This window comes from Triplophysa dalaica, chromosome 4, assembly GCF_015846415.1.
Source record: "Triplophysa dalaica isolate WHDGS20190420 chromosome 4, ASM1584641v1, whole genome shotgun sequence".
NCBI lineage: Eukaryota > Metazoa > Chordata > Actinopteri > Cypriniformes > Nemacheilidae > Triplophysa > Triplophysa dalaica.
This window is the reverse complement of record NC_079545.1, coordinates 28,703,054-28,716,356: the sequence shown is the minus strand read 5'-3', so window position 1 is coordinate 28,716,356 and position 13,303 is coordinate 28,703,054. Positions and strand designations below refer to the sequence as shown.

Below are 13,303 nucleotides of genomic sequence, written 5' to 3'. Positions count from 1 at the left end.
AAGCTCATGTCTCTGAAAAGTGAGGTGTGCTGTGATTGGCCAGTTCATCAGTGTGTAGTGATTGGTGGAATACTGCAAGCATGTGAGGGAAATGTAACGCCTCTGACCATATTTGGAACATCAGGTTCCTCCTCAATTGTGCTGATAGGTACACCACCTTAGTTGAGTTTACATTTGTGCGGTCTTAGTCACATCAGACCACCAGCTGATGTAGATTTGTGGGGGTGGGGTTACACCAGGCGTTTCAGGGGTGAGCATTTGCTTTTAAATAGAATGCATATTTTGGTTCACACACTTTCATTTCTGTAATTTCACACGTCTTATACATTCATGGGTTACTAATAACACTCAGAAAAAAACCGGGTTCACGCGATATGAGCCCAATTATTTTCTGTGTTTAGGTCGAATCAACATTTTGGTTTTATTCTGTGAATTAGTGTCAACACTGCTAAAACAGTTTGAAATATAGTTTTTATTTGCATTAAAATCATTTCTGGTATGACTACTACTAAAAACAAGATGTGTTCAGACTGTCTCCTGCTGGTCATGTTCAGTATTAAAGACTGATGTTCTCTCTCTCTCTCTCTCTCTCTCTCTCTCTCTCTCTCTCTTTCTGTGTGTGTGTTGTGTTGTTTGTGTGTTCAGTGGTTTTGCAGATAATAAAATCAATCAGCTTTTACAAAGACTGACGTCACAGGAGAAGCAACGAAAACCATCCATTGAATCAGACGCACCAGAGATCACTGACCCTGAACCACTGCTGTTTCCTAAGGTGCTTTTACAACACACACACACACATGTATGTTTTTTTATCTCCGTGGGGACAGTCCACACACATACACATTTGTATCATCACATTAGAAAACATTGAAAACATCTTTCTCTTGATTTGAGAACAAACACAAGCCTTATATCATATTGGTGTAGTCGTCAGCTCCTCTTCTGGACTCGAGTGTCTTCCGGTCGAAAGCTGATCTGGGGAAGAAACGCAGCATTAAGCGCTCGAGACCGTCCCGTGCGGTCCGTCAGAGAGCCGCTCTGCCCGCTCTCATAGAGGGATCAAATCTAGACTGGAGGTTCTGTGACTCTTCAGGTCAGTAAAGTCATACTGTGTCACGTGTGTGTCATGTGTGTGTCGTACAGTACTCATCACTGATGAAACCTCTGTGTGTTACAGACGGCTCTAAAGCTCAGAACTCTGAATCAGGGGAGGAGCCATCCAAATATGCCACGCCCCCTCCAGCCCCCAGCCGACCAAAGAGAGTTTCCCTGTTTCCTGGAATGGACCAATCAGCTCTCATGGTAAAGATTGGTGTGACTGCCATATGTTGAGCTGTCTCCATCCACGTATTTGAGACACCTGGGGCCTCATGTATCAACGCTGCGTACGCACAAAAACGTTGTGTACGGCTGCTTTCGTGCTCTCTGTCGGATGTTCTAACAGTGAAATTAACGTGAGAATGTGCATTTACAGCTTTAACTGTGCGCAATTTTAGGATGAACTCAGGTGTCTGATCTTCACTGAAATGACTCTTGACATCAGTGACTTTATATCACGAGTCAGAATTTGTAGGGCCATAGGGAATATTTGAACTTAATCACCATGAAACTGAAGTTGCAGTTAACTTCTTTTCCATATCATGAGAAAAAATGTCGGGCGGGGCTTTATTTTGCCTTCCCTTCCTGATTGGTATGTTGTGAGTTGGGCCTGGAGGGGTAGGCTAAAAATGTCTGGCCATTGGACGGTCAGTATAGTCCCCGCCTCTTTTTTGTTGCTGACGTCATGTGGTGAAGAGCTGTTGTTAAGAGGGGGACGAGCATTACGTTCTAGTGCTTTTTACATTAAAAACATCAAAATCAATAAATAATTGTGTATTTCTACCCGGGTTATGAGGCCGGCTCGACAAACGCTCAGTTTTAATGGGCGTGCCACATTGAAGACTTGGAAGTAAACGCCCACTGTTTGATTGGGTAGCACTTTGTGTAGTTGGAACCTTCTGTGTTGGTCAGAGACGTAATGTTAGGTTACACATTATCAGGCGATCTCTAACAAAGCAATAGTGACGCATAGTTCAAATATGTTTTAGTCACATAAGATTGCTGCGCCATATTGAAGGCACAGCACTGCTTTTTAATTTTAGTCTCTCTGCAAATCCAGCGTTGACCTGTGCATGTTCACAAATGAATCTCGGGTGAAATGAAGTGAACAAACGCTCAATGTTTTACACACATGAGCGGAAGCCTCTTTAAAAGTAAACTTCAACCACACATTAGTGATGTGGGAATCAGAAGGAAGGTTATTCAGCCACCGTGTTCTTCCACAACCAGCCACTGCACAGTATTTTGTGATCTTTAACGCCGTGTTTATTGCTTGTTCGCTCTGTGGTGGAGCTGGAGATGTAGTGTATGATATTCTTCTGTGGAGGCGTGTTCAACATGACGATTCCAGGACCTGGTGTCAATAACAGTTGTCATAACAGTGAGAAGGACGACTTCAGTTCTCACACTTATAGGACGTTCCCTCTTATATGTGACCCTGGATCACAAAACCAGTCTAAAGTAACGTGCGACGAGAACCTTCTGAAACGTCTGTCTCCATCAGTCCACTTCTCCTCTTCAGCTGTGCCGACATTTTTAACATTTTTAGTAAAAGACAAAAATACATTGAGTGGGTGAAAATGATCATTTTTTCTTTGGCAAAAATCATTAGGATATGAAGTTAAGATGATGTTCAATTAAGACATTTTGTAAATTTCCTACCGTCAATGTATAGAATCTTTCTTTTTGTGAGTGGATGGGCTGCTAAAGTGCCTCAGATTAACAACTTCAAAGGTGATTTTCTCAGTATTTTGCTTTTTTGCACCCTCAGATTCCATCTTTGTAAACAGTTGTTGTTACACCAGATTGTGTCCACCAGACAAACCATATATCAATAGAAAGCTTATTTCTTCAGCTTTCAGATGATGTCAAAATGTCAATATATATTGTCGTCCAGGGTCACATATAACAAAAGCTTGGGCTTAAATTGATGTCTTAATTCATGACTCCTTTATAGATAACCAGTGCAAACTAATTTTGATAAAACAATGGTGTGCACGGATAAATCATTTATAATAATCACTGCAACACTGTGTAAATACCTCGAATTGTCCTGTTTGATTCAATGGTGACTTTAAGGAAGACAAAACGTTCTCTTATAGTTTGATATGTGTGGATTGATGTTGGTTTGATGTTTGTCTCAGGCACAGCTGAAGAGGAGAAGTGGACTGATGGAGACAGACGCTTCAGAAGGACAGACGACACCTGTGGTGTCTGCTCGTTCTCCTCGCACGCCCACCCTCGGCCCCCGAGTGCTGCCCCCGGTCAACAGCAGAGACACTGGGTGGGTTCAGTCTGAAGTTATCTGATAACTGGTGCTGTGGACATGTGATGAATCAGACATGTTTGATAGATGATTCTGACCGCTTGTGATTGTGAATCTGTAGCTCTGGCTCTTCACCTTCATGGCTCCGTGAGCTCAAATCTAAGAAGCGTTTGAGTCGTCCAGAGAGTGATGCATGAAGCTCAGGTGAGACTCACACTGTCTATAACAATTCCTCATGTTTATTACACAAATGTCCTCATTTACATGATGTTCCTTTCATCTCCAGTAGAGGGCGACTCACACACACATAAACACACACACACATGAACACATACACACCCGCACAAACACAGAAACACACACACACCTGCACAAACACTTAAACACACACACACCCACACAAACATATAAACAAACACACACATGAACACACACACACCCGCACAAACACATAAACACACACACACCTCCACAAACACTTAAACACACACACACCTCCACAAACACTTAAACACACACACACCTGCACAAACACTTAAACACACATACACCCGCACAAACATATAAACACACACTCACATGAACACACACCGACATAAACACACACACACACACCCGCACAAACACACACACACATAAGCACACACACGCCCACACAAACATAAACACAAGCACATAAACACACACACACACCCGCACAAACACATAAACACACAAACATAAACTCACACACAAGCACAAACACATATAAAGACACACACATAAATACATACGCACACACACACCCGGACAAACACATAAACACACACACTTGCACAAACACATAAACACACACACACATGAACACACAAACACATGAACACACACCCGAACAAACACATAAACACACACACTCGCAAAAACATATAAACACACACACACATGAACACACACACCCGCACAAACACATAAACACACACACACCCACACAAACATACACACACATAAAAACACACACACCCGCACAAACATATAAACACACACACACATGAACACACACACCCGCACAAACACATAAGCACACAAATGTAAACACACACAGACACAAAAAGACACACATAAATACATATGCACAAACACACACATAAACACACACAAACAACTTGATGTTTGCAGCTCAAAAGCTCAGAGACACGAGTCACATCTGTGGTGGAGGTCTTCACTTCTGTCATCATCAGCTCCTCTTGTCATTCCAAACCTGTTTGATGTTCTTTCTTATACAGAACACATTTTAAATATAGATCTTTTATACAAACACTTGATTTTATATACTCAAACATATGATTTTGTAAACTGACGGATCTGTTTTTGCGTGTTGTCAAAGTATTTGAAAAGTGTCTGCCCAATAAAGAAAAGTAAACAGTTTAAGTTGAAAACACGATGTCAACTAGAGTTCAGCCGGTGAATCTCATTGGCCTCCATCAGGGGTTACAGACACACACTCTTAAACCTCTGTTTAATGCTGCACTCCTCAGGTTAAACTGGTTTACATTTAACTCAACAAGGGGGTTAAAAGTAAAACAAGCAGCATAACCCATCATCAGTTACTTTATAACCTAACCGTTGTGTTTGTCCCTGCTGGGTTGAGTCACATATTTCCAAAAGAACCCATGAAAGTTTTCCCGTGTTTAACGCTGCTGTGATGCTCTTACAGACGTGATGCTGAGAGGACGCGTGAGGGAACGGATCTCCTGATGTCCGTCAGTATTCAGATGAGCTCAAACTGATCTCAACGCAATACTGCACTTTACACGAGTCAAACACTGGTGCCTTTACTTCATCTGGATTCTTTATTTGTCTAGATATCTGAATGTATGTACAATATAAACCACACAGAGTCTGATCCTAATCTGTGTCATCGGCTCACAAGAGAAACAAACCCACACTGACAGGGACGGATGTTCAATCTTCTGATCTCATTCTGATCACTTCTCAGCAGAAAACACATGGAGAAATATCATCTGATCAATTGATTTCATGTTTGTGTTGTTTTGTTTCCTTGTTTACTGTCATCGGATCCTGTCAATCATCATTTACACAAACAAATCACTGTCTTGTTTCAATGTGTGTCAATTTGCCGTCAGTCTCTTGTGAGTGTTTATTTTGTAAATCACGGCTCATCATTAGTGGAGAAGTTGTTTACCGCTGGGAAACGGGACTTTAGTTGTAAATGAATTGTGTTCATGCATCTTTATGAAAAAGTGTTTTTCATGGGACGCACATCTGTACAGATATGTTCAGTCTCCACACAATCGATCGTAGAGTTTTTCAGTTCTATTGAACAGATGATTTCAATGTTTATTACAGAAAAAAATGTGTTTACATCAGAAAGGTTCAGACGAATCACACTTTAATAAAGAAGAAACCGTTTGAAAGAAGTGAAATGATTTGAATGTTTAATAAGATCAGATGAGCGTGACATGAGCTTGTGATATAACGGCTGAATATTTCTGCTGCTCTGTTACGAGATCAATATAAACACATGACGGCATCAGAACAGAGAGCTGAACTAAACTAAAACATCACTTAAACTATTGAAACATTTGTTGTTCAGTTCAAGTGAAAACGGTTCTTGTGTTCCATCACACTACATATTTGAAAACATAACATTTCTAATATGTATATTTACTTGTAGATTACAAAAAGTGATTTATTTATATATTATATTTTCAAGCGTTAAATGAAATCCTTCATTTAAAAATTAAATCTTCAAAAGATATCAGCTGTGCATGAATGAGACGAATATCTGGAGCAGTTTAAAGAGATATTTCCCCATGGACTCAAAAAAAAAGTTGTTGAACAAACTTGAAATTAAGGAAAACTTTAGCAAGAAATTGAATTCATTTTTTCCAAGAAACTCGAATTAGTTTGAAACGATTCTTTATCATTTAGTTGTATGAACTTATTTTTTTTATTAGTTTTGATTAAATTAATTTGTGTCAAAACAAGAATCAAGTTCAAATGAGACATTAAAGTCAATAGGGCTCTCATATGGAGATTTCCCTTAAACAGACACATGAATTGGCTTCTGAAGAACTTTGTTAAGACCCGTGTCCAGCAGTTCTTTGATCGATGGATCCGCTTTATGGAGCTTCAAAAAACTGCCCACCATTCACTCCCTCTTATTGCTCGGAAGAAAAATGATCCGTTGTATCTGTGCTTTATTCTTGAAGTAGATAGTTAGATCACTCTTCAGTATAGGGGGTGATTCTCACTATTAACAAACCATTAACTACGACTTCTTCCCCTATAAACTCTTACATTTTTGCTTATTAATATTTGGGGAGATAGTTGTGAGGTTTAGGTTTTGGGGTGGGGTGAGGGATGTAGTGTATGGTCATGCAGAATATGTGCTTTATAAGTACTAAGAACCAGCCAATATGCAAATAATAGGAAGGCTAAAAACAATGAGTTCATAGTGAGAATTTCCCCTATACTGAAGTGTTACCAAAAGTCATCTTCAGGCAGGATTCCTTGAGGGCGAGTTAAACATGGGGGTTGGTTTACCTCTGAAATCCCTTTAAGGCACAAATAATTAGAGAGAATGAGAGATGACATGTTTTATGTCTAATGCTTGATAGTTGTGTCACTATACAATCATGCGATTAAACAACATTCATTTATAGACAGAGAGAGAGTGTGAGGGAGAGAGAGACCGAGAGAGAGATAGAAACCGAGAGAGAGAGAGAGACAGACAGAGAGAGAGATAGTGTGTGAGAGAGAAAGAGAGAGACAGACAGAGAGAGAGTGTGTGAGAGAGAAAGAGAGAGAGAGAGATAGAGATACAGAGATAGAGAGAGAGAAAGAGAGAGAGAGAGATAGAGATTCAGAGATAAAGAGATAGTGTGATGATTTTGCCCCATCTTGTCTTGCTGTTCTTAATCTAGTGGCAGAATCATGACAGAACCTCTTGTTTTATATGGGGAGAGAGACTTGTGTGGCACTTATTGTTCGCCATACTCTCTCTCTCCGTTCTCGTCTTTGTTCCTGCCCTCTTGTTTTCTCCCTAGTGCTCATTATGATTTCATGCCCTATACCTGTTCCCCTCTTGATTTGGTTCCCTATTTAATGCCCTCGTGTTTGCTGCCTTGTGTTGGTTTATTGTGATTTGTGTGGTGAGTTCCTGTGCCTTGTCTAATATAGTTTAGTTATTTGTAGTTATATCAAATGTTTAACTTTAGTCTTGTTTAAGTGTAGTTAGTCTTAGTTCTGTCATGTTATTGTAGTGCCCTGTTTTGTTATGTTACCCCCTCGTGGGTTTTTTGGTTTTGTCTTTATTAAGTCTGTTAACCCCTTACCTGCTGTCTGCGCCTGGGTCCTCTGTCCTTGCACTCACCGTGTTTCATGACGGATAGAGAATGTTGAATGTTGTGATGACAGTAGTCTCTCTCTCTCTCTTTCCTCTCTCTGCTGGTGCCCGCTGTACCCACACTGGCAGCTAATGGCTGCCGGTGACTCTTGCCAACTCACGGCCTATTGAGATGCAGTCTGATGGACACAAATGCAAACGACAGACTTGCTGTCTCAACAGCAATCCATGGCCAACCCATTTCTGCTGCTGTGGACAGATTTAAACCATAAATACCCCCTGGGTCCCTGCACTCGCCCGGCACACCCACATCTCCACACAAACGGGCACACACTGAAGGAGAGTGGCGAGAGAGACGTGCTGGATGGAGATACAGGTAAACCCAAACATCTGCTTGTCTTTCATTTCATCCGTGTCTTGTTTTACACGTGTACGTGATGTTTGTGATGTGGACGATAAGGGGCAGTTTTCACTCAGTTTTGAATAAGAACTTCCATTTCAAGCTCTCTTTTCTCTAGCAGTCATGTTGGAAGATGTTTTTATACAGTGTGTGTACTGTAAAACTATCTCCGTTGAAATCTTCATTTGGTTGAGAAGTGTGACAACTAGCCCCTGTCTCTCCTATTATCAGTTTTATGGTGCATGCTTTAATAGTTTACCATTCATACAAAAAATCCCTGGAAATTGGTATAAAATAAATATTAACAATAATAAATAATAAAAAAAAAATATTATGGTTTCTGTTATCAAATATAATTTGAGCTCTACATTTTAAGATGAAATCCTTGCGGGTGAAATGTTAGAAATGAACCTGCATGTGAATGATCTGCATGTCACATGAACAGTGAATCTAAATCCTGAATGTGATTGACAGGTCAAGATGTTGGATCAACAGGGAGTTCCGGATAAGCGTATGTTTGAGAAGAGTCAAGGTGGAGTCAGTGCCGTTTACAAGGTCACACACATCAAACTCTGCTTCAGATTCACCAAAACTAAATACCAATAACTGTAGACGTGAATGAGCTGTGTTGGCTGTCACTAGTTACTGACTCATTAGTTCTGTAAGTGAATGACTTTAAGTAAAGTAATGGATTACTCTGATTTATTCAGTAATTTAATTACACTTACTTCTGATGTCATTAAACTACATACTGTGTGTAATATACTGTATGTGTGTGCAATAGTGGAACTGACATCAAAATTCAAAGTCTAACTTTAATATCTGTGCTTTAATATGTAATTCTCACATTTGTATACTTTGGTCAGTTAATAATTCTACATTATGTAGAATATGATTTATTTGAATGAATTAAAAGAGCTGTTTCATGTCTATCACTGAACTGATCAAGGTTGATATATGATATAGAAAGTCATTAGTAATAAATCATGAAATACTTTTTGGAGAGAATCACTTGAAAAGTAATCTAATGACACTATTGAATATGTAACTATTAATTCATTACTTTTTCAGAGTAACCCAACACTGTATACAACACAACTGATGACATATAGTAAAAGTATGGTGAAATAAACACTAGAGCAACCTGAGACACAGCAAGTGAACACTATCTAGTGTCCTAATGTCAATGTAAAGGAAATGATCAGTAAATCTAGATTTGAGGTCCAGATGTGAGATCTTTTATCTGTTCGAGTCTTATATAGGATTGATAGACATGAGGCAGAGATGAGACATTTACAGAGGTCAAATGTGTCCGCTGAACAGATCTCGCTGTATGAGTTTGAGAACTTCCGTGGGAAGAAGGTGGAGCTGTCAGCCGAATGTAAGGATCTGACGGAGAAGAAACTGGAGAAGGTGGGATCACTCGTGGTGGAGTCTGGACCGTGAGTACTTTATTTATGTGACTGACTGCCTTTATCTTCTGTACAATGAAAGTGTTCCTTCATCTCATAACATCAGCGTTTCAACCTTTGGAAGCGTAGGTGGGTGGCGTTTGAGCGGAAAGGTTTGGCCGGAGATCAGTTTGTTCTGGAGAAAGGAGAATATCCACGCTGGAGCACCTGGACCAACAGTCAGAACAGCTCCTGTCTTCTGTCCGTCAGACCTCTGAAAGTGGTTAGACAAACATCACCCATACAGACGCTTGCTGAAGTGTTGTCAGTGTTCACTGAGTTTTGTGTCTCCTGTCAGGACAGCGCCGATCATAAGCTTCATCTGTTTGAGGACGCCAGCTTCGCTGGGAGAAAGATGGAAATCGTGGACGATGATGTTCCCAGTCTGTGGGTTCATGGATTTCAGGATCGTGTTGCCAGCGCTAAAGCTGTCAATGGAACGTGAGTTTGATGAAATCCTTCCTCACTTCTTTAATCTGATCTTTGATTTCAAACCCACACAGTCATTTCAAGTCAATATTCAATCCAAACGGACTTTTGCTTTCTTTCCCTTCATAGAAATTCACAGATGGTGCTTTAGTTTCTAATCATGTGCTCAATCGTAAGAAAACGCTGTATTCTTACTGAACATACACAGTAAAAAATTAAACTTGCAAAATTTTCTCCCTACAAAGATAAATAAGTAACATAAACACAGCATTTTTAGTCAAATGGAGTCAAATGATTGCTTTGCATATACTGAACAAAATGAGCCTTAACATGTTTCTAACAGAGATTATGTTGTTGACTTAGTTTCTCAAGTTTTTGGCAAAAGTTAGAGCGTTCCAAAGATGCATTGCAGCATGTTCAATTCTGTGTTTCAATCAGCTTTACATAAATAAACAAATTTAAGTTACATTACTTTGAAGAATTAAGTAATATAAATTGAGTCAACACAAAAGTCTTACTGAATCAGGTTGCCTCTCTTTTTACGTTGGCTCAATTCTTTTTTTACAGTGTAGGTTATCATTCAAGTCTGTAGGATTAAAATCAGAGTGTTATATATTTGAAGGTTTGTGTTTATAAACAGAAACAGAAGTGTAAACCCGCGTGTGACTCATGAGAAGCGATGGGTTGTGTTGTGTTTCAGATGGGTGGGCTACATGTACCCTGGTTATCGCGGGCGTCAGTACGTCTTTGAACACGGTGAATTTAAACAATGGAACGACTGGGGCGCCTCAGAACCGCAGCTGCAGTCTTTCAGGCGTGTACGTGACATGCAGTGGCACAAACGCGGCTGCTTCATCGTCCCTGACCCGGCTCCAAAACCCAAACCCAACCCAAGCCCCGCCCCTCCTGCCCCGCCCACCACCGCTCTCAGCACCTGAAGGAGTCCAGTCGATCGCAGAAAATCTGACTCGTCTCTCTTGTGTCTTTCATTTGAAATAAAGGCCTTGACCCAAATGCTTTCACCTCTGACCTTAACCTGCTCTCTGTCTCTCTCTCTGTGTTTATTTGGGGATGTGAAAACTTCTGCTCTTCTAGAGAAAATAACACAACAGACCATTACATCAATGACATACAAACCCACATCATTCACAACAAACTTTATCTTCACAAACTGTGATCATGTTAAAGATCTAAACAGACATATGACATAAAATCTGTTTTATAAAATCATTTTCACTCACCATGACATCACATTACAAAAGTCAAACATGTGTGTGTGTGTGCGTACGGTGTAAACCACGCAAATGCGTAGGGCCCTGCAAGCTTGATGGGGCCCCAGTGGCCACAAGTGGTTATATCATTTGAAGGGTTTTGTTCCAAAGTAAAAATGTTATTTATGATGTTAAAATGTTTTTATTGTATTAGTCAGCTGTATCTTTTCAGTTCTTATGGCTTAAATCAAAACAAATCATCTGCACTTTGATTGATATTAATTGGAATACAATAAACAAACATGATTTTTCAATTTTGTTTAATTTTGGAACCAAACTCTTCAATTGATGATTGCTTTTGATGCCGATCTGCCGGAATAAGGCAAACGCACCTAATTACAGACAGGTCTGATTCGGTTGAAAAACCAATCAAAACTTCAAATTCATCTGGGGGTGTGGTTACCAGCACTTTGACGCTCAGCCAGAGGCTGATATTGTGAATTATATTTCGCTGTTATTAGATGAATGCTGTTCACATTTACCTGTTTTTAAGCACATCATTAACTTGTAGATTTGTGTTTTGATTGAAATGACATCAAGAGACCTAATGCAATTGTTGTCATTGTGTAGTTTAAGTCAGTTTTTAGTTAGTTAGATCACAGCAGCTTATATGTTTTTAGGGAGGAAAAGATCCCCAAATATGTAAATATGTAATTTTTTTATTCTTAAATATGATTAGCAATTTAATTTTTATAAGTGGAATCTAAGTTCACCGTAGTCTGCAAGTGCGTGTGTGTGTGTGTGTGTGTGTGTGTGTGTGTGTGTGTCTCAACATGGATACAAACGGATTATAAAACCGATGTGAGATTAAAATGTCTGTGTTGTATTTCTGGTCTTCCACACAAACATTTACTGTCCCGAGATACAGTCACTGACCACAACATAACACACTTTTATCACAAACATAACATAATGAAAGAAAACAACGTCTCTTCACTACATGTGTTGTGATTTTTGTTGGGTTATGGAGATTTTTCAGGCCTTACAAACCCAACACGTTTGATTCTGGCACGCGTGAAGCACTTCAAGACAATAGAAGACAAAACTTAATGATCAGATCAGATGTATAATGTCAGAAAGACTGAGGACTTTATTCTCTCTAACACACAGAAAACAAGAACAGACGTCTGACCTTTATTCACATGAATCTTAAAATAAATACATTTGACTCAAGTGTCTCAGTTTACACGTGAAAGAGGAAGGAGACTGCAGTGGTTCCCATAAAAAGATTTATTTTAGAACGAAAAGACTTTAGTTTCCCCAGAGGACATTAATGAGCTCAATCTCTCTGTGTGTGTTGTGTTTCTTCAGTCTTATTATTATCAGCTCATGCCTTAAGACTGAAGGGTTCATCATGTGTGTGTGTGTTGTGCCGTCACCTCTGCTCTCTTAACACATGAAAGTGTGTGTGTGTGTGTGTGTTTGTGTGTGTGTTTGTGTGTGTGTGTGTGTGTTTGTGTGTTTGTGTGTGTGTTTGTGTTTGTATGTGTGTTTGTGTGTGTGTTTGTGTGTGTGTTTGTGTTTGTGTGTGTGTGTGTGTGTGTTTGTGTTTGTGTTTGTTTGTGTGTGTGTTTGTGTGTGTGTTTGTGTGTGTGTGTGTGTGTTTGTGTGTGTGTTTGTGTGTGTGTGTGTTTGTGTGTGTGTTTGTGTGTGTGTTTGTGTTTGTGTGCGTGTTTGTGTGTGTGTTTGTGTGTGTGTTTGTGTTTGTGTGTGTGTGTGTGTGTGTTTGTGTTTGTGTGTGTGTTTGTGTGTGTGTTTGTGTGTGTGTTTGTGTGTGTGTTTGTGTGTGTGTGTGTTTGTGTGTGTGTTTGTGTTTGTGTGCGTGTTTGTGTGTGTGTTTGTGTGTGTGTTTGTGTTTGTGTGTGTGTTTGTGTGTGTGTGTTTGTGTGTGTGTAGGGTAATCCCTACAGTATGGGACCAAAATGTCCCCACAAAGATGGTAATATCCTAATCCTTGTCCTTGTGGGGACCTTGTTTGGTCCTCATGAGGAAACAACCTTATAAATCACACAAAATTAACTTTTTTGAAAATCTTAAAGA

At 39.8% G+C, this 13,303-nt stretch overlaps 2 protein-coding genes across 13 annotated transcripts in view; both read left to right on the top strand.

Annotated features, from left to right (window-relative positions):
• tnks1bp1 (tankyrase 1 binding protein 1) overlaps positions 1 to 5,195 on the top strand; it is a 27,232-nt gene extending 22,037 nt beyond the window's left edge. For 10 of the 11 annotated variants that reach the window (XM_056746619.1, XM_056746623.1, XM_056746614.1 and 7 more), the window contains 6 exons: positions 646 to 772; positions 928 to 1,093; positions 1,178 to 1,302; positions 3,243 to 3,382; positions 3,486 to 3,568; positions 5,058 to 5,195. In XM_056746619.1, the coding sequence (XP_056602597.1) occupies positions 646 to 772; positions 928 to 1,093; positions 1,178 to 1,302; positions 3,243 to 3,382; positions 3,486 to 3,561 (634 nt within the window). In that variant the 3' untranslated portion in view covers positions 3,562 to 3,568; positions 5,058 to 5,195. The other variant, XM_056746624.1, reaches the window with a different exon arrangement.
• A 1,518-nt stretch (positions 5,196 to 6,713) lies between these two features.
• Positions 6,714 to 11,027, top strand: crybb3 (crystallin, beta B3). 2 transcript variants are annotated; one of them, XM_056746628.1, is made up of 6 exons: positions 6,714 to 8,088; positions 8,587 to 8,667; positions 9,436 to 9,554; positions 9,654 to 9,786; positions 9,862 to 10,004; positions 10,693 to 11,027. In XM_056746628.1, exons 1-6 carry the CDS (start codon positions 8,077 to 8,079, stop codon positions 10,928 to 10,930), a joined length of 726 nt encoding a protein of 241 aa, XP_056602606.1. In that variant the 5' UTR covers positions 6,714 to 8,076; the 3' UTR covers positions 10,931 to 11,027. The 2 variants fall into 2 exon arrangements, with proteins under 2 accessions (XP_056602606.1, XP_056602605.1); XM_056746627.1 differs by having other exon boundaries at positions 7,952 to 8,088; positions 9,654 to 10,004.
• Positions 11,028 to 13,303: the final 2,276 nt, after the last annotated feature.